Source organism: Mugil cephalus, chromosome 12 (assembly GCF_022458985.1).
Source record: "Mugil cephalus isolate CIBA_MC_2020 chromosome 12, CIBA_Mcephalus_1.1, whole genome shotgun sequence".
Taxonomy (NCBI): Eukaryota; Metazoa; Chordata; class Actinopteri; order Mugiliformes; family Mugilidae; genus Mugil; species Mugil cephalus.
The window spans coordinates 24,976,589-24,995,678 of NC_061781.1; the positions used below are offsets into that span (position 1 = coordinate 24,976,589).

A 19,090-nucleotide genomic window follows, 5' to 3' on the forward strand; every position below is an offset into this window, starting at 1 on the left:
GACCACATCTTCTTCTACTTCTATCCTTGAGATATAATGGAGCGAAGCCTTTAAAGAGTCTTATATGTAAAGAGAAGGAATTTAAATTATTTTCTGGATTTCACAGGGAGCCATTTTGAACCAATTTTATTTTTTTATGGAGCTATTTGGACATTATGTGAATTAAAATCCAAGGTTTAGAGTTTATTTAAGTAGAAAGTTACATGTACTACCACATATTTTCTCGTTATTATTGCATGAGTGAGACATCTAGTAAACATTTTGTCTGATCTCCGGCTGCAGAAAAAATTCAAGCCATTTCACGCACGTGACCTGACTCTGACTAACGAGCTCGCGCACTCATAGTCACTGAACAGTGATTGATCAAAAACTATAAGACCTATACAAAGCTTGTGTCTACGTTTTAAAGTCTAACTGAAGTCTCTATGCCTGAGCAGTAGACCTTTGAAAAACTGTCTTTTTTGCGTTTTTTTTCCCCCATTCATTTTCATTGGGAAATTTGTCGCAATTTTTCCAAAATTCATATTTCGGAAAGAAAAGTAATAACAAACCGCACATTTTGATAAATAACTCGTCCTACATGAGGTAAGGGATGAAAAAAAGTGAGGAAGAGGGAAAAATAATAATAATAAATAATAAATAATATTAATAATAAGAAGAAACACGGTGGATAACAGTAGATAACAGCCCCTACAGTTTGCTGTCGTAGGGGTTAGACCTCGGGCGTTGCCCCGTTGCCCCAATAATGTTCTTATCTGAGCCATCTGAACATTTTCTGCCGATTTGTTTTTTCTTTTTTTCTTTTCTTTCTTTCGTTCTCTTTTTTTGTGTGTGTGTGTCTGCGCAGAGGGAGGGCCGTTTCTTGAATACCTGAGGCTTTGAGAGTAAACGACGTCGCTTCCTGAAATGACACACACTTCGAAAGAAAAACGAAAGCCGAAGAGAGAAACAAGCGCACATGGTGAATGCCACTGACGGAGAAGCAGTGCACGGTCGTCTCAGGTAAGATGCCTTAAGAAATCTATCGCTTCCATCAAATACACGCTCATAATAGTGATGCCCGAGGACAGATGGATGAATTTATTTATATTATTTTGACTGTTTCTCCCTCTACTCGGCGCAGGTTTTGGTGATAACAGGTGTGTGTTGTGTATCGTGCCGTCTTTACGCACAGCAGCATGAGCCAGTGGAAGCAGATTCAGCAGCTGGAGATCAGACTCCTGGAACATGTGGACTATCTGTACGATGATAACTTTCCCATGGACATCCGGCAGGGTCTGGCCAGCTGGATCGAGTCTCAGGACTGGTGAGTCCCTCCGCAGACACATTTTTAGGTTAAAACACAAACAACTCAAAAAAAAAAAATGGTTTGAAATTGACTGCGCTGGAAGATGGTGGACGGACATACACGAGAATATAAACTATATAAAGAGACAATTTAATAACACACTCATGTCTGATCCTCCTCTTACTTCTCTGTCGTATAATTAGTTGTATGAATTCACTAGGAGACTCCATCATTATTTTTATTATTTTATTTATTATTATTATTTTAGAATTAAGCAAAAAAAAAAAAAAAAGGTTCGCGTTTTGATTTAAAACTAAACTACACGTTTGCAATGGAACAATTCCATCATCAGGTGATGATGCTCAACGTGTTGCTTAATGAGAAGAGATGTCACGCTTCTGGGAAGGTCCCCTTACGGGACGCTTTAGAGTCTTCCAGCTAATTGTTTTGGTTTTGCTTTCACGACGACTCAAACCAGACCGTCTGCGAGTCTGCAGACTGTTTCCACCTGCTTGTAAGGAGAGAGGTTTCCTCTCCTGTAGACTGACTGCACACAGACACTTTAGCTACGTGCTTATGTAAATTTGACTTCTGTTTCATTCTTATTTTATTCTTATTTCTAAGCCTTGTTCATGTATGTTCATTTATCTTCTTATCTCATGACTCATTGGATAACATGATTTAAATATCACTTTATAATGATGATAATAAAGTGATCTTAGGTAACACGATGTTTTTCATCGTTGCAGAAATGTTGATGTTGGTGAGTCTGGACCTTCATAGCCACCATTTCTAATCTGTCATCAGCTCTTTCATGCAAAAGTTTCTTTGTTTTCAATGTAACGGTACTGAAATTCCAGCTGCACGTTACCTGTCTGGCAGCAAACAAACAAAGTTAGAAAGAAGCAGGTAAATGTTTTGAGTATTTTAGGTGAAAAGGGAGTAAAACTGACAGCAAACTGAAGCAGACGTTGTTGTGTGTCTGCTGGACGTGGAACCGCTTGTTGAGTTAAATTGAACTGGTGGACCTTTAAATATTCCTGGACTTTTCTCGTACTTTCCAAATTGGCTGATCTCCATGATGCAGTCAAATCAAAGCAGCCCTGATGTGTACAATCTATGTCCCCAAAGCGTTTCTGAAAAGTCATCTCATGTCAGTCTCTGCTTCACTGGTTTTTCCGTGTGTTTCCAGGGACACGGCGGTGAACGACGAGTCCACGGCCACGGTGCTGTTCACCAACCTGCTGTCTCAGCTGGAGATCGTTCGCTCTCAGGAGCAGAACTTTCTGCAAAGACACAACATGAAGATCATACAGCAGCAGCTGCAGGTGCGTCGCCTTCCTTCCTCCCCTTCACATGTCTTGGTTTTTTGTTTCCCATTAAGCACAGCATCGACCCACAGAGGCATCGTCTCCTCTGGTTCTGTAGAAATCTCAACTCTTTACCGCAGGAATATCTAAGATCTTTCTGCTGTTTCTACTGTGTGTTGCTTGATGTGCACATTTAGCTGACTTGACAGAAAAGATTAAACAAAAGGAACTCAAACTAATGACAACAAGATGAGAAAATACTTCAAAAACAAACTGAATTCAAATCAAAGGCCACTGAGGCTAAATCAGTAAATAAAGTTACATTTGGTGGTTTATTTGCACCCTGGTAAATAACCAGAGCCCCTCCCAGTGCCTGGCTCACCTGTTCCTTTCTTCCTCTATTTATGACCTCAGTTACCTGATACCTTCAAAATAAAAGCACTGACAAGGAATCAAAATAAACAGAAATGCTATCGTATCCATGAACCTGCTCATCTGAGCTTAAACCTAAACAAAGACAAAAAAAGGATGATTAATATTTAAACAAGATCATAAAAAATAACAAATAGCTCCAACAGGAAGTGCTGAAGAAGGTTTTATTTACATCAAATCAATTTTAAATCAAGCAAAGAGTTGATTTTCAGTGTGTCTCGTGTCACGTTTGATTGATTTTATCTGATGAATTTAAAATAAAATGTGCATAGAATAGCAAAAAATCCATCAGCGTGACGCAATAAAGTCACAAGACTTATTTCCGTTGTGGTCCGTGACGTTTATTATGGTTTATTGTTATAGTGGCTGACAGGAAAAGTACATGACATGTACGTGCTAGTGGCATCTCACATTTTAAAATAATTCATTTCATAAATACACATTCTGGAGATGTCATTACACTAATAATAATACTCAGCATCCGTTGTTTCAGGTTCATTTTACAACCGAGTGGATAAACAGCAGATTTAATTCCCACTCGTCTCCCCCAGTGCAGAGAGGAACGTTTCCCCTTCAAACTATACTTTTAATGTTGGGTCAAGTTATTCAAGCCGTGAGGATCACGCACAAAACTTTTAAAACTCCACAGACGTGACTCCACACACTAACGAATCAGGGAGCACGACTTTCATTTAATCAAAGCACGAGGAACCGACGTGCAGAGAAACTAAGAAGGATTTGAAGCTGATTCTGAGGCGGACGCACAAAGATGTGATTCTCTGAAACTGTGTGTCGTTACCATGGGGGGGGGGTCACTTACAGCCGTTGTATTTAAAGCATGTACAGTAAGGAGAAGTAGTTTGACAGGCCATGATGCAGTGTTCATGCACTGGAGGTGAAAGGGAAGTAACATGTAATCGCTGTACTCACAAACTGGGAATTGGTTCAGATGTGTAGCTGGTTTCTGTTGTGTGTTGTTTGCTTGCGTTACCAGAACTACTGTTTTTTACTGATTCAGTCTCAGATGTCAGAAAGACTGAAGTCAGACACAAACATGTTCACTTTGCTGGGGGCGAACTGTACCTGAGCTGTTGAGGACGCAGCTTCACAGGATGTTTGGTTGAGTTGAAAGAACGTCACGAGCCGCTGCTGCTTATTTTTATTCTTGAAAAGACATATACCTTTGCGGAACATGCACATGAGGCCGTTTCCTGTGTACTCTGAGTGGATGTCGACGCCTCTCGGAGGAAGCAGTTACTCCTGTGTGGTAGTCAAAAGTGTTTGCGGCTTTTTGTTGTTGTTATTTTTTTTTTTTTTTTAATGTGCGAGGTTTGAAGTTTGTCTCGTACGACAAAATATTAAAACACAACAGCGCTCGTTTCTGTCTTCCATTCATGCCCAGGTAGAGCTCTTTGTGGGGGAAACCCCCCCCTCTTGTAAACATTAGCCCTCCACTGACTTGAAATTCAACACCACAACAGAAAGAAACAAGCGTCAGCAATTTTTCCACAGACTTTTTTTTTTTTTTTTTTTTTTTTTTGGTGTAATTTAAAAGAAAAGTGAGAAAAGCCGGTTGCAGAAGCTGGAGACACTAAACCAAACCAGGGTGATGCTTCATCACAGTGCCGCAGTGAAAGTGACTGTGTAGGTGTGTGTTTACGCGTCCTCGGTCATTATTCTGGCAATGATGCTGATGAAAAGTTAGTCACCTCTGTGGGCGACAAAAGTTTCCCATTTCCCTCGGCAGAATTTTGTGAACTTTTCTAAGTGGGCTTAAATGCCACAAACCCTGACTGCAGCCGTGCAGCGCTGCGCAGACCGTGTGTGGCTTAGGAAAAGTTTGTTGGTGTTGCATATTTTTAATTTCAAAGACTGATGTGGCTCCAGAGGAACGTTATTAGCTGGAGAAATTCAAGAAGCTGAACTGACTTAACTGACACTTTAAATATTGAGTTTCCACTAAACCAGAAATAGTGGATCAGCTACTGTTTATTAGTTACGCTCAATTTATCTCTATTACATTTCCTCTAATATAAATGATCTCATGGTTCCTGTTTATAGTCGACTTACATATAAATCCACCTGTATAATATGTTCATAGAAACTTAATCTGTCATTGTGTATCTTGCTCACTCACCTGTACATAGGTTTCTCTAAAAAAAACTAAAAAAAACAACAACAACAGTGTTTCTGCATCACTTGGCATTTAACTGGTTTCAGGTTCTGGTAACTTAATAAAATTTGCCTGAAGCCTTTTGGCTCGACAAAGAATTTAGTTTTTGTCTTTTTGAGTTCTGAAAAACTTCTCATGAAATTACTTTTAACCAGCAGATGAGACTGAGTCAGAGGAATTATCTTTTCTTCTACAATCAACAGAGATTTCAGTTATGAATCAGTCAAGATGGAGACTTTAGTCTAGTGTCATTAATCATCAATGAAATTATACTCACTTTGAAATGTGCTTCCCATCAGTGTTGTTCAGGATACATGTTCCTTCCTTGTGTATGATGGTGTATTTACCTCCACCAGGCTGTGACTGTGGTGTATAAAGATGATGCATTATTATTATTATTATTATTATCAATGAAAATATCTAATCTAACTTAATTTCAAAATGCAGGTCAACTTGAAAAAATATATGTTCATAACTTTGATAATTAAGCAGATATCATCTAAAGATGTTGCATAAAATGCTGCATAAAAAATAATGTGAAGAAACTATTTGGAACAACTTAATTTTTATGAGTTATCAAGTTAAAAATGATTGTTTAGCAAATATTGAGCAGATTCATAATTAAAACACTGTTGATTGTAGGAGAAAAGATCATTTCCGTAGATTAATACAATCTGTTGGTTCAGAGATTTCATGAGATGTTGTCTGGACTCAAACTAAAGGAAGCTGCTGATTTTCTTTGTTGAGCCAAAGTTTTTTCTTTCTGAGTGTGAAACAAACATTGTCCATGAGTCTGTATCCCACCTCTTTTATACCACGCTATTCATGCTACGTGTATTTACTGGTTAGATGCTGAACTCTGTTCCATTGCTTCGTACCGGTGCATGTGGATTATGTAGTTTGTGCTGTTGAAGTGGATTGAATTATAAAGAGTTTCTATCATGTAGCACTGGGTGGTCAAAATAATGGAAACACGTACGACAAATCAGCATCTTCTGAACTCGTTTATTCTTCACTCAACTACGTGACCAACCCACATATAGAGACTTTAACTGCTATTTCTCTGCCTTATTGTATTTATTATTGTGCAATGCTGTGTGTCATTGTGCCCATCTCTTTTTTTTAAAGCTATTTTATGTGAGTCACCCACTTTTAATTAATAAATCAGTCATTTATTCCTCCCATTCAATGCACTGAACTCAATAAATCTGGATATTTTAAGGTGGAATTCTCAAAAACAATAGCAATTTAGTCAACTTTAATGTCAGTTCTGATATGTGCTACACAGACACAGGATTGAAATGACCTTCCTCTAAGGCAGCAACGATACAAAGGAATGTAAACATAAAACGATGAGATTTAAAAAGGATGATATATCTAAAATATAAAGAAAAGAAAAACATGGCACGGTTCACATTAATGATGGTGTGACTTTATATTTCTATATAAAATCTTAACAAACGTCAAACAGAGACATTGACATTTACTTCATCACATAATAGAGAGAAACCAGCTGACGTCCAGTTCTTCCTTTTAATCTTCTGCTCCATAACTTTCTCTGTTTTTGTTCACTGGGGAAACGGTGGAGTTTCCTCCGTGTTTTCCTGATCCTGTGCTGGAGCCGTAGGCTGAGCACTGTGGCATATTTTAACTTTTAATCCAACTTTATTCTCTGTTATTGCCATTTCTCTATGGGTGAATATTGGTTAGATGTATCCAACGTGGCGCCATGAAACACGTGACCAGCTCAGAACCAATCAGCATAGAGGGACAGATCAGACGCTACATTCTCTGGTTGGACAGACTCTCTATAATAAACCCTCTGGTTTATATAGTGATGATCATGAGGCTGGAGCATCATTTAAAGCTACTGCAACAAACCACAGCGCTGGTGTATTTAGTTACACATTTCAGGAGTTGTGTTTCATTTAAAAGCAACATAGTGGAGATGCTTATGTAAGATGCTTATGAAAGAGAAGTAGTAGTGCAGCTTATTTCTGAAGCGATTAACCCGTTTAAACCGTTTTCAGGATTCGAGTTGTGGTTACAGGCTGCACCTCTGGGAACAAACCTGTTCATACTCCAAGTATCTGCCTGCAACAAAAAGCAACGGTTGCTACCGGAGAACGATCCTTTTAAATCCGGTTATATGTCATTCCTTTGTGATTAAATGTCCTTCCAGTAAAACTTAATGAGTCTATGGGGGCAGCTGCTTCTAAACACTGTTTCCTCATCTCTATCAATCTGTCTGTCTGTCAATCTGTCTGTCTGTCTGTCTGTCTGTCTGTCAATCTGTCTGTCTGTCTGTCTGTCTGTCTGTCAATCTGTCTGTCTGTCTGTCTGTCAATCTGTCTGTGGTCTAAATGAAATGTTTTGTGTGTCTCAGCTGAAATACGCCACCAACCCTGCAGTCATGGCCAGAGTTATCTCCACTTGCCTGAGGGAGGAACGTCGTATTCTTTCCAGCGCCTGCACGCAGGAACAGGTTTGTTTATCGGCCTCGAAGGGAAAGTCCCTCAGATTCTTTCATTACACTTGCTGGTAAAACCAGAGCCGCTACCAGGAACACACCGCGGTGACATACGCACCCCCACACTCCCAAATCTTTCACTTTATTCCCAGGAAACGATGCCGATTGTTAATATTAACACTGATTTCATATTCTGGTGTCACACAACAGCAGAAACTAAAATAACTGCTGTTAATTTTTACTGTAATAAAAGTTACATGTCAATGTCGTAACTTTCTTCTTAAAGTACTTTAATTATGTGCATTCAGCTTTTCAAAAAAAGCTGCAGCATTGATTTGATTGATTGAGGTTGATTTCTTTCCTCCTGGTTACAGACGCACCCTAGACTTTCATATATACAGCAGATCACATGACTACTTGTTAACGGGAAAGAATTCTACTATACAGAGGATCATTACTGACTTTTACACAACTCTACAAGCATCTTTTAGCTCACTGATTTACCGAGACAGAGCCAAAGACACTGAGGAATCTTATTTTTTGGAGGAAAACCAAGAGGCACAAATCCCTAGGAGGAAATAATATAATAATTTATGTATTTATTTATTTATTTTGAAAATGCAGTGTATGAAATCCAACTCATATTAGAGATCTTACAAAAATATGATTAGATTAAAAAAAAAAAAAAATAAATCTGACTAAATGAACTTTTGCAGGGTCCGCTGGAGAAATCTTTGCAGAACTCTGTGGCTTTCGAGCGGCAGAAGAACATGGATAACAGAGTCGGGATCATCAGAGGCAGCGTGCAGGTGATTTAAATCCTCCAAAGCAAAGCAGTGCACTGGTGCATTCTCTAAATAAACTTATAAATATGAATTACCTCCTTCTAGTTGATGGACCAGGCTGTAAAGTACATTGAGGATATGCAAGATGATTTTGATTTCCGCTACAAGACCCTGCAGTCCCGAGGTAAGGTCCGTCTTAAGCTGTGAAAACTCATTTACTAATTTAAAAAGAGTCACTTCTTAAAACTGCGCAAAAAATCTTCCAAACCATGTTTTTGTGGTCGTGTGTGTTAGAATCAGCGGATAGGAACTCTGACATGATGAAACAGGAAGTAACGAGGCTGCAGGAAATGCTCAACAGGCTCGACTTTAAAAGGAAGGTACGAGTTCGTGTCGCTGTGCAGAAGAGGCTCTGAAACGAGACGTCTGAATGCAAAAAAAAAACAAACAACAGATTCCTCTGAATAAACTGTACGAATTACACGCTCGTCATTTCTTTTTCATTCCTTCATTAGGAGATTCTGTCAAAAATGGATGTGGTGATCAAAGAGATCGATGACCTCATGACTTCTCAGCTCAACCCTGAGCTGCAGGACTGGAAGCGCAGGCAGCAGATCGCCGCCATCGGTGGACCTCTGCTCACGGGCCTGGACCAGCTGCAGAGCTGGTAACAAGCTCCACCCGACCCGTAGAAAAACGACACGTTTTCAGGCCTAATCACACTAATCAGTGTTCAGCGTTTATTCATATTACTGGGGCGCTCCAGGGGTTGACTTTCCATAAAACTGGTACACCAACAATATGTCATGACCTGGATACACCCACAATAGACATTTTGAGATTTCTAGTATGAATATATGAAAGCACTCAGCAGCCGTGCATTTACTCATTTTCCCGTTAATAATGAGTAAATTTCCTCAAGAAAACTCAAGTTATTTATCTCATTATCTTGGGGAAACCCTGCTATGTGCAGGTGCCCTGCTGACTGATGGATGCCCTTAACACCACTAATGCAGTGATAACAGTAATAATAGGCCTAATGTGAGGGGTTTGATAGATAATGATAACGTTTCTGGAGATGTTGAGCACATTTCTATACGATTAGTTTCCAGTGGCCATGGATTAAAACATGTCCCATGATGCAGCTCATGTCTTCATTTGGACGCCGCTGCCTGTTAAAGGTCAAACTCTCAGTCTCCACACCTCCAGCTTTGTGTTACGAGTTCTGTAATTTCCAAGCTAACGTCGAGATTACCCCCGGTGGCATTAAAAATCAGATTTCATCCCACGGTATTCATTTTACATTTTAATTTTCCACACACGCCCGTGAGTTTAAATTCATCTAAAATCACTTTAAAAAAGTGCCCATTTGTTGAGATAAACAGAGGATTTTCCGTGGGCCTGCATGTTACTGCAGTAAATCATTAAAGCTCTCGCTGATGTGTTTTTCCACCTCTTTGGTCCGGCATCAACAGTTTCCTGATGCAGCGACATAAAAGTGATTTTTGTACTGATGAGATGGTGTCACATGTCTGAGCAGCATTTTTAGTTTTAAGACGGAAAAACTTTTTAGAATCAAAATCAGAATCAGACTTTATTTCCAGTATGTTTGTAGTCAGGTTCTCTCATGTTAGCATTCGTCTGTTAGCATTCGTTAGCTCCGTAATCAAACTATTGTCTACTGGTAAATGGTAAATGGTCTCTTTTATATAAGGTTTTTCTACCTATCGTTGCTCGAAGCCTTTACAGCCACAGAGTTTCAGTGTCTTGCTCAAGGACACTTGAAAATGTGGTACGTTCCAGGGATTGAACCTGTAACATCTCTAACTTACTGAGCCACAATACAACAACCAAATCATCATCACAGTCAAGTCAGAATAAATCTATTAGCTGCATTTAATGCAAAACATCAACCAATACTGCACATACATCCATAATTATTAGAATGTTTCATTAAAGAAAACTTATTTTAACACATGCATATCCTCAATTAAAAAGAAAAGATTTTTACACCTATTTTTGAGTTTTATACAAATACAAATTCTTTTTTCCCTCAATAAATAGAAATACTGGATGCTCTGCACAGCCCTACTTTGTGTAAATACACTCTAATGTGAGGCAGTGGCCTCATTTACTGTGTAACCGAGTTAATACAACCACAGAAAAACCAAACAGAGACACAATCACACAAAATATGACATGAAATGTGAAAATGTTGTTTTAAACACTAAAAAAAAAGAAATAAGTAAAATAATGAAACAAATTAAATAAATGCTTTGCATCCTAACCTTTCATCTTAATCATGACCCTGTTCTCTCTCATCATAAATGTCTCGTATTCTGTGTTGTGGTTTAACCTGTTTGTGTTTCATAAGGTTTATTGTTTTGCCACAACTCAATAGTTTAGTTACTTTCCACTGTGTTTCTACATTAACTCCAATGTATCCAAAGTATCGATGCTTTGATTTGAGAATCGATGTTGGAACATAAAGACCTGGTATCGATGTTTCAGTATCGATCCATACATCACTACTAAGGATAACTGAGACTAGTCCTAGTGTCTAAACCTATTATCAGCCTCACGTAATTCACATACATGTATTTGAACCTCTGTCTGTCTTCCTCCCCCCTCCTCACCCCCTCCTCACCCGCCTCCAGGTTCACCCTCACCGCCCAGAGCCTGTTCCAGATCAAGCGTCAGCTGGACAAACTGGGGGAGCTGGTGGTGAAGGTCACCTACGAGAGCGACCCGATCCCGCTGCAAAAACCTCAGATGGAAGATCGAGTTAAATACCTCATCTACCACCTCATTAAGAAGTACGAGCAAAACCACAGCACGACACAGGATTCATGCACAAATTAGTATTAACGGACTATTTCTGGGTGGTGGCAACAGTGTAGTTTTGTGTAGCTTTTACTCGTTTGTGTGTCGGTATTAAAGCCTGCAGATTGCTCAAACACGAGACATGTAAATTAGAAATGTGACTTCCTAATTCTATTTGCAGAAGCGACTCTTTATGTGCTATTAAGATGAATGATGATGAATGCAGGACGGGGCAGCTGCGGTTTGAATGCGCTCAGTTAATCCCAACTTGCACATGTGAGTTTGTCCGACTAGTGAAACGGTGTCGGGTTGTGATTTGTCTCCAGCTCGTTCGTGGTGGAGAAGCAGCCGTGCATGCCCACACATCCACAGAAACCCCTCATCATTAAGACCGGAGTACAGTTCACCACCAAAGTCAGGTACCATTATCAGTGTTTGTATGATTTACTTCAGCTCCGCATCACTTCCTCTCTTCTCACTTTACGCTTGTGTTTTCTTGTGGCCCCGTCCATTGACATAATTTATTCAAATTTGCTGCAAACTCTGAGGAGCTAAGTGTCCCTAAATGTTTCCTGATCTCTCACAGACTCCTGGTTAAACTTCCAGAGGTGGATTATCAGCTGAAAGTCAAAACAACATTTGACAAGTACAGTTTTTATTTATTTTCTTTTAATTTTCATCCTAAATGTCTGCACACGTTGCCTGAGACACTAACGTTGTTTAATTCGTGTCTGTTTCTAGGGACCTTCCCCCTGGCAGAGTGTGAGTACGAACCATTAGCTATTAGCAGCTCACGCTAGCTGTTCGTTTACTCTGTTGTAGACTGAATAAATTACTCTCTTTTTTAAATTTTTCCTCTCAGAAGTCGTCAGTTTTTCATCCTCACTAACAACACTAAAGTCATGGACATTGAGGACTACTCGAACGGGTGCCTCTCGGTGGAGTTCAGACACCTGGTAAGACGACGTTCACTGGCTCTTTTTCAGACGACTTCTCATCATTTTTTAGTCAAGTTAGTCTTTTTTAAAATGATGTTCAAACTGAGTTTGTACTTTACAGCAGCTGAAAGAGAAGAAATATATCAACGGCACAAAGGGGAACGAGGTGAGAAAAGTCCAGATATGAACCAGTTTAACCTCCTGAGACCATATGTCCTCATATGTCCTCATATGTCCTCATAGCAAAGGTTAAAACTTATTTATTTCTGCTTATTAACATTTCTAGTTTGGTATTTTATCAATAGCCACAACCTACAAAGTTGCTAATTAGCAAGTACTTGTTTGAGGACGTAGGTGACTTCATTATAATATAAATAATGAAACAATCCCAGTGTCCACATATGAGGACATTGTTTTTCTTTCAAAAACTACTACTTCTTGTTTAAAGATGATGTTTAGTTTTTATACTTCTTAGGTTCTACTGATCCCAAATATCTTGGAGAAATTAACAATGCATAGAAAATAAAAGCTCTGGTCTCAGGAGGTTAAAGAAAAATATATAAAGAGATGATTTTTATAAGATACAGAAATGAATTATCACTGGGTGTTTACTGTTGGAAGCAACATCACATTTTTTGCACATAAAAGATCAGTTTCATTGGTTTACTTTGCATTAAAATAGACATGATTATTATATAAAGAGTAACTCATCAGAAGACGTTTTAACTACTTCATGGTCAAAATAAACTAAACTAAAACTAGATGAAGATCTTTCCTAACACCCTGTCCTGGTTTGACAGTAATAAATAGTGTCCTCAGGTTAATAACTAAAGCGGATTCGTGCTTCGTGTCTCTTGCAGGGTCTGTTGTCTGTGACAGAAGAGCTCCACTCCCTCAGCTTTGAGGCTTGTTTCACGGTTCAGGGCCTCACCATCGATCTGGAGGTGAACATCAGTCCACTCTGTCCAGTATTTATCCCTGTTTGTTGTTGTCAGTCTCTCACATTTCTTGTCTCTTTTTCCAGACGTGTTCCCTGCCTCTAGTGGTGATTTCCAACGTGAGTCAGCTGCCTGGAGGCTGGGCGTCCGTCATGTGGTATAACCTCCTGACTGACGAGCCGAGGGTGAGCAATTAAAACCTTAACGAGGAGAATTATTAAAAACGGATGCAGCCTAATCACAATAATAATGTAACACAACCTGCAGAACCTGGCGTTCTTTGGGAATCCTCTTCGAGCAAACTGGAGCCAGCTCTCTGAGGTCCTCAGCTGGCAGTTTTCCACTTTCGCCGGTCGGGGTCTGAACAAGGAGCAGCTCACCATGTTGGGAGAGAAGCTTTTTGGTTTGTTTTATGTTGCTAAAGCTACATGGTTGAGTTGGGTGCTTTTTCACAGTTTTAATTTATGCTGTTTTTCTCTGTGTTTCCTCAGGACAACACGCCTCCTGCAGCGACTACCAAGTGTCCTGGTCCAGGTTTTCTAAGGTAAGACCAAACAGAATATGACCACGTCTGTACATGGCCACATAAAACCATCGGGGCTCAGAGTCAGCGTGACTGCGCCATCTAGTGGCCAATAGCTGTAATTCAGATAATGCTGATTATATCTGTGTGTCCTGTGTTCATGTAGGAGAATATTCCAGGGAAACCGTTCAGTTTCTGGATGTGGCTGGACTCCATCCTGGAGCTCATCAAGAAGCATTTGCTGCCAGTCTGGAATGAGAAGTAGGTCACAACTTCTGCTTTTCCTGTATTCACTTACAAGAGTAATCCCCTCTTTCCAATAAGGCACCATGAATAAACCTGTGATTACTACTGCGAGGGGGTCGCAAAGTCTTTAGGTACATTTTTCATATTTTTATTTATTTATTTATTTCCCCCCCAAAATTTGAATTTGTTTAAATGCACATTAACATGAATCCACCATATTTTAGTAAAGGGATAAATCGAGATCATCATTTATTTGAAATTTGAACCTGTATTATTTGAACAGCTTAGAATTGAATGCAAAATAATAATAATAATATATTTATAATAAATAGCACTAAGCCAAGCTTAAAATAGAGCATTTATAGTAGGTAGGGAGTCGCTGCTTAATGTCTCCATCACTTTTGGATCCTTGGCCTGAAAAACGTTGAATTAGACCATATTACGATACCGTAGATATGTAGCTTAGATCATGGTCTGCCCTTCATATATATATATATATATATATATATATATATATATAATTATTGCCTATTTACCTATTTATTTTGTTAATATGAAATTAACTTTCAATAAAAAACTTTAAATTACAAAAAACTAAATAATTAATTGCAACTTATACTAGAGACTACACTTTATAAATGTCGTCATAAACCTAAAAACTCAACTTTATTTATATAGCACTTTAAATACTTTAAATAACAGCTACAGCCGAGACAAAGCGCTGCACGTGGGTAAAATAAGAGCATAAGACATAAAACAATTAAAAACAATAAAACAATTAAAAACAATAAAACAATAAAAACAATAAAACAATAGAAGATAATAAGAATAATAGAAAGCACTAAAAGCATGAAACAAAGGCAGACTCTCACGCTGGATTGAACACCAAGAAATAAAAACAGACACGTTAACAGCAGCCAGTCAAACACAGCTTTAATATTATATATATATATTATAATATTCTGTCACAGGTGGTAAAATGTTACTTTCTAGTCATTTTCTTTCCTGCTAATCCAAAATGTCAGCACAGTGTTAAAATCCTAAGAAATCACAAATGTATTTCATTTCTTAATTTCGTTATCTTACACCTGTGCAGCTATATCATGGGCTTCGTGAGCAAAGAGATGGAGCGCGCTCTGCTGAAGGACAAAGAACCGGGGACGTTCCTCTTACGCTTCAGCGAGAGTCACCTGGGAGGAATCACCTTCACCTGGGTGGAGCACAACGACAACGGTGATGTCTCAACGACACCTCAAAAAATATGAACAACTTCCAGCTTTCCAGCTAAATATTTATCTCATGATGATATAATAATAATAATTCCCAGCTGACTGTCTCGCTGCTTTTAACCCCAGGTGAGGTGAAGTTAAACTCCGTGGAGCCGTACACTAAGAACCGCCTCAGCGCGCTCCCGTTCGCCGACATCATACGGGACTACAAAGTGATCTCAGAAGGGGTTGTTCCCGAAAACCCGCTCAAGTTCCTGTACCCCGACATCCCCAAAGACGAGGCCTTCGGGCGTCTTTACAACAGCCAGCCGAGCAAAGGTTAGACAATACATTTAAAAATACATTTTCACTGCTTTGAACAACAAAAACGCCGCCTGCAACACTAACCTCCCCGTGTCTCTAAAACCTCCAGTGCATCCGTACATAGCATCGACCCTGATCCCCATCTCAAAGTTACAGTGAGTTCTCTGTGATTCTTTAATGGTTGTTTTATGGTTCATTTACTTTACTTAGTCTTTGTAATCAGTGTCGAACGCCGGCTGATGTCTGTTTGCTTTGCCTCATTGCTGTTCCAGCTCCAACGCCAGCGCCACGCCACCTTCCTGTCAGTCTCCCGAGCCTCCGATGACCCCGGGCGAGTTCAACATGCTCAATGAGCACCTGTGCTTCGACATCGACACCGTAAGTTTGCACGTTTCCAAATCTGTGGAGGTTGAAACAAAGTCACAGTAGATGTATGTTCACTACAGAACAAAGGTTTGGAAGCAAGATCAAATTTGCACATAAAGTTCATAGTCTGCATCAAAATAAACATGATTATTCTACAAAGAGAAACTTATCAGGAGACATTTTTACTGTAATTATCAGGTATTTGAGTTTCTCTTTCTTCCTAGTTTCCTCCTCTGGCTTTAACAACATCATGACATAAATAGAGGCATTCGTTCCTCAACAGATATTTATATGAAGAAGCTAAAGAGTTAACGTGAATAATGCAAACTGTGATTATTATTATTTATTTTGCACTGAAGTTGTGACTCTTTCTAAAACTAAGCCCTTCTTCTTTTCTTCTGCTGACATTTATTCAGTAATGATCTGGTGACATTAATGTTCACCTGAAGGTAAACTGAGGAAAATGGTTCATATCAATAAAAGTAAAGTCTGATCATGTAGTAAATACGTCCTAAAATACTTATAAATCATGACGGTTTTTAAGAAAGTCATTGTGAAGAAAAACTCTCTAGATCTAGATACTTTATTAATCCAAAGGGGGAATCTGGTGTCTGGTCCACTTTCCTCCTTCTTTGCTGCCTCTTTAGAACAAGAGTCTGGTAGAACATATCCAGTCTGTTGCATCTAGTTCTATTTCCATGACTCATTTTCTGAAAAGAAAAGGGAGAATACAATAAATCTCACAGAGAACTCCTCCTGATTGGATTAGACCGGATTATTGTATAAACCCCAGTTTATTCTGTGTTATCATCTCTTCACTGGCTCCCAGTAAAACAAAGGATTGATTTTAAAATGTTTCTTATGGTTTTTAAATGTTTTAATGACCTGGTTCTTCCTCCAAAAAGTAAGTACAGTACAAGCTTTTAATTAGGTTTAATGTTTATTATCATTATTATTACTTTATCTTGTATGTCATTTCATATTCTACCATCTGATGTATATTTGCTTTTATTTTGAAGCACACTGTTTGTGTCCACCGTATGAAATGTGCTCTATAAATAAAGTTGACTTGATTCTATGATCTGATTCTAATCTCTTTTTGTTTGTTTGTTTGTTTGTTTTGCAGATGAGTTCTCCTCCTTATTCGGAGTAAACGGAGATGAAAGATGCGCGAGGACCTGACGCTGGTGTTTAAATGTATGTTCATGATCTTCTTTAAAGAAGTGTTGAATGTTAATCTGCAGAGAGTTGATTATATTTCACCGATGGATTGATTGATTATGTATATAGAACTTTATAAATCTGTTTTTTTATTATTATTGTTTTTTATTGTAATCTACCATTTTGACCATATTGTACTATCTCATTTAAATAGTTGCTACTGGAATCAGTCCAACAGGTTCTCGTTTGTAGAAGGCGACTTTAGAGCTTGTATTTTGAAAGTAAAATAAAATATCTGCTAACAACCGATGCGTACTCGATGTACTTCCCTATAGCGATAGCGGAGAATCACGTGATTCTTGGTAAGTCGGGTGAAGGGTGGAGCTCTGATAACAGGAGATTCCCCATTAATAACAACGAGCTGCAGGTTTGAGTCATCAGACCAAAACCAGTTATTCCTCATTTCACTGTTTTTCACTGCCAACTTTCTTCAGCTCATCCTGATCCTGATGTGCAGCCAGACAATCAGACTTAGGAATTAAAAGTGACAGGATGAGATGAAGAAACGAAACATGCACGATATTTAAATCCACCTTTTTTTGTTTGTTTCTTTACGCGTACAGTCAAAGATACTATATGTGCTGCAGCTTTTGTCTTTATTCTATGTCACACACTGTTGCATCGTCTCATATCGGTTTGGATTCACGATTCAAGATCACTTTATTTATACAAATACAAAATAATACAAATACACACTGACTGAAAAGGTACAGGCCTTAACTTATTGTGTCTTTCCTTCTTACAATAACACAGGTTTGTAACTATCTGATCAGATAACCAGAGACACATGCTTTTAAATCCATTCACATGACCCTCACAGGGAAATGGACATGAAAAAATACTAATAAAAACATGAGTTGGCAAAAAAAAAAAAAACCCCTTTGTTTCTTGGTTAGAGAAGAACAGTTCTGCCTTTTTTTGCCAGAAGAAGCAGGTCTGAAGGCGTTAATGGCTGCGAAAATAAGAACCAGTCTGTACATGGAAAATTAACTCTATCAGCGCCTGTATCTGCTGTTACCTGAGTCACACTTATTTCGTTATTCTTACCTATGAAATGTGACACCGTGAAGAGATTTTCCTTTCTTTGGAAACTGATCTGTGAAAAGTGAAAGTCTTCCAGTTAAAAATCGTGCTTTGAACCCGTAGAAATCTCAGTCGAGCTTGAAAAAGAATAAGCAGAATAAGAAGAATAAAAAGAATAAGAAGAATAAGCAGAATAAGAAGAATAAAAAGAATAAAAAGAATAAGAACAATAAGAAGAATAAGAAGAATAAGAAGAATAAGAAGAAGGCCACGTTTACTGAGACAACAAAGCCACCTCTGAAAGAATGAGGCCAATGTGGAGGTGCCAAAAACAGCACTTTGGTATCTACGTATGATTTCCTAACTAACAAGAAGTTTTCAGGTTCTTTTGTTTTGATTTGTTCTTGATAACTCGTACGTTTTGTTTTTCTTCGAGGCTTGAAGTTATTCATCGTGAGGGGAGTCGTCTCTTTGTAAGAAAGGTGAATTGACAAGCCAGATAAGATAAGACAAGGTTTTATTTATGACGTGCACAGTTTTACGTAGTACAATGCACAGTGACATGCACTTTTTTCACAAGGTAAAAATACAAGTATAACTGAGAAAAAAATTAAATATAGACTGCAGGTGGGGGATAGCTTGTATATTCATGCAAATAGTTAGCTTAATATATTACTTTATATATTTATTTACTTTAACAACACCATTGTTGCTCGATTCCTGTGCTCCGGGGCCACTGCCCTGCATGTTTTCTATGTTTCCCTCCTCCAACACACCTGATTATGGCTCCTTATCAGGAGTTTGATGACGAGCTGATCATTTGGATCAGGTGTGGTGGACGAGGCAAACATTGAAAACATGTATCAGATGTGCAAGGAAGCTTGGCCATTAAGAGCCTATTCTATATCCATTTCACCAGTGAAGAGAAATATAATCTTCATTATAATCTAATGCTCTCTCTGCAGCATTTTGGATTCTTGGGTGATTAGTGTTGGAAAAAGAGCCACAAAAACAAAGGGACA

General features: G+C 38.6%; 1 protein-coding gene across 2 annotated transcripts; it reads left to right on the forward strand.

Moving 5' to 3' along the window:
* The first annotated feature begins 845 nt into the window (after nucleotides 1–845).
* Nucleotides 846–17,292, forward strand: stat4 (signal transducer and activator of transcription 4). 2 transcript variants are annotated; one of them, XM_047600387.1, is made up of 24 exons: nucleotides 846–1,002; nucleotides 1,124–1,306; nucleotides 2,481–2,616; nucleotides 7,590–7,688; nucleotides 8,390–8,482; nucleotides 8,564–8,642; nucleotides 8,753–8,838; nucleotides 8,974–9,125; nucleotides 11,116–11,274; nucleotides 11,608–11,700; nucleotides 11,868–11,927; nucleotides 12,023–12,043; nucleotides 12,144–12,237; nucleotides 12,341–12,385; nucleotides 13,080–13,163; nucleotides 13,244–13,342; nucleotides 13,425–13,560; nucleotides 13,649–13,701; nucleotides 13,847–13,941; nucleotides 15,023–15,159; nucleotides 15,282–15,473; nucleotides 15,568–15,613; nucleotides 15,731–15,836; nucleotides 16,951–17,292. In XM_047600387.1, the coding sequence occupies exons 2-24, from the start codon at nucleotides 1,179–1,181 to the stop codon at nucleotides 16,975–16,977; spliced, it is 2,220 nt and encodes a 739-aa protein (XP_047456343.1). In that variant the 5' UTR covers nucleotides 846–1,002; nucleotides 1,124–1,178; the 3' UTR covers nucleotides 16,978–17,292. The 2 variants fall into 2 exon arrangements, with proteins under 2 accessions (XP_047456343.1, XP_047456344.1); XM_047600388.1 differs by having other exon boundaries at nucleotides 12,147–12,237.
* The last annotated feature ends 1,798 nt before the right edge of the window (nucleotides 17,293–19,090 follow it).

Bases quoted from the DNA above. Each gene is read 5' to 3' on its own strand.
- stat4 (XM_047600387.1), top strand. From the start codon at position 1,179: ATGAGCCAGTGGAAGCAGATTCAGCAGCTGGAGATCAGACTCCTGGAA. The intron at 9,126-11,115 runs GTAACAAGCTCC...ACCCGCCTCCAG, and splicing joins CTGGACCAGCTGCAGAGCTG to GTTCACCCTCACCGCCCAGA. The intron at 11,928-12,022 runs GTACAGTTTTTA...GTCTGTTTCTAG, and splicing joins GTCAAAACAACATTTGACAA to GGACCTTCCCCCTGGCAGAG.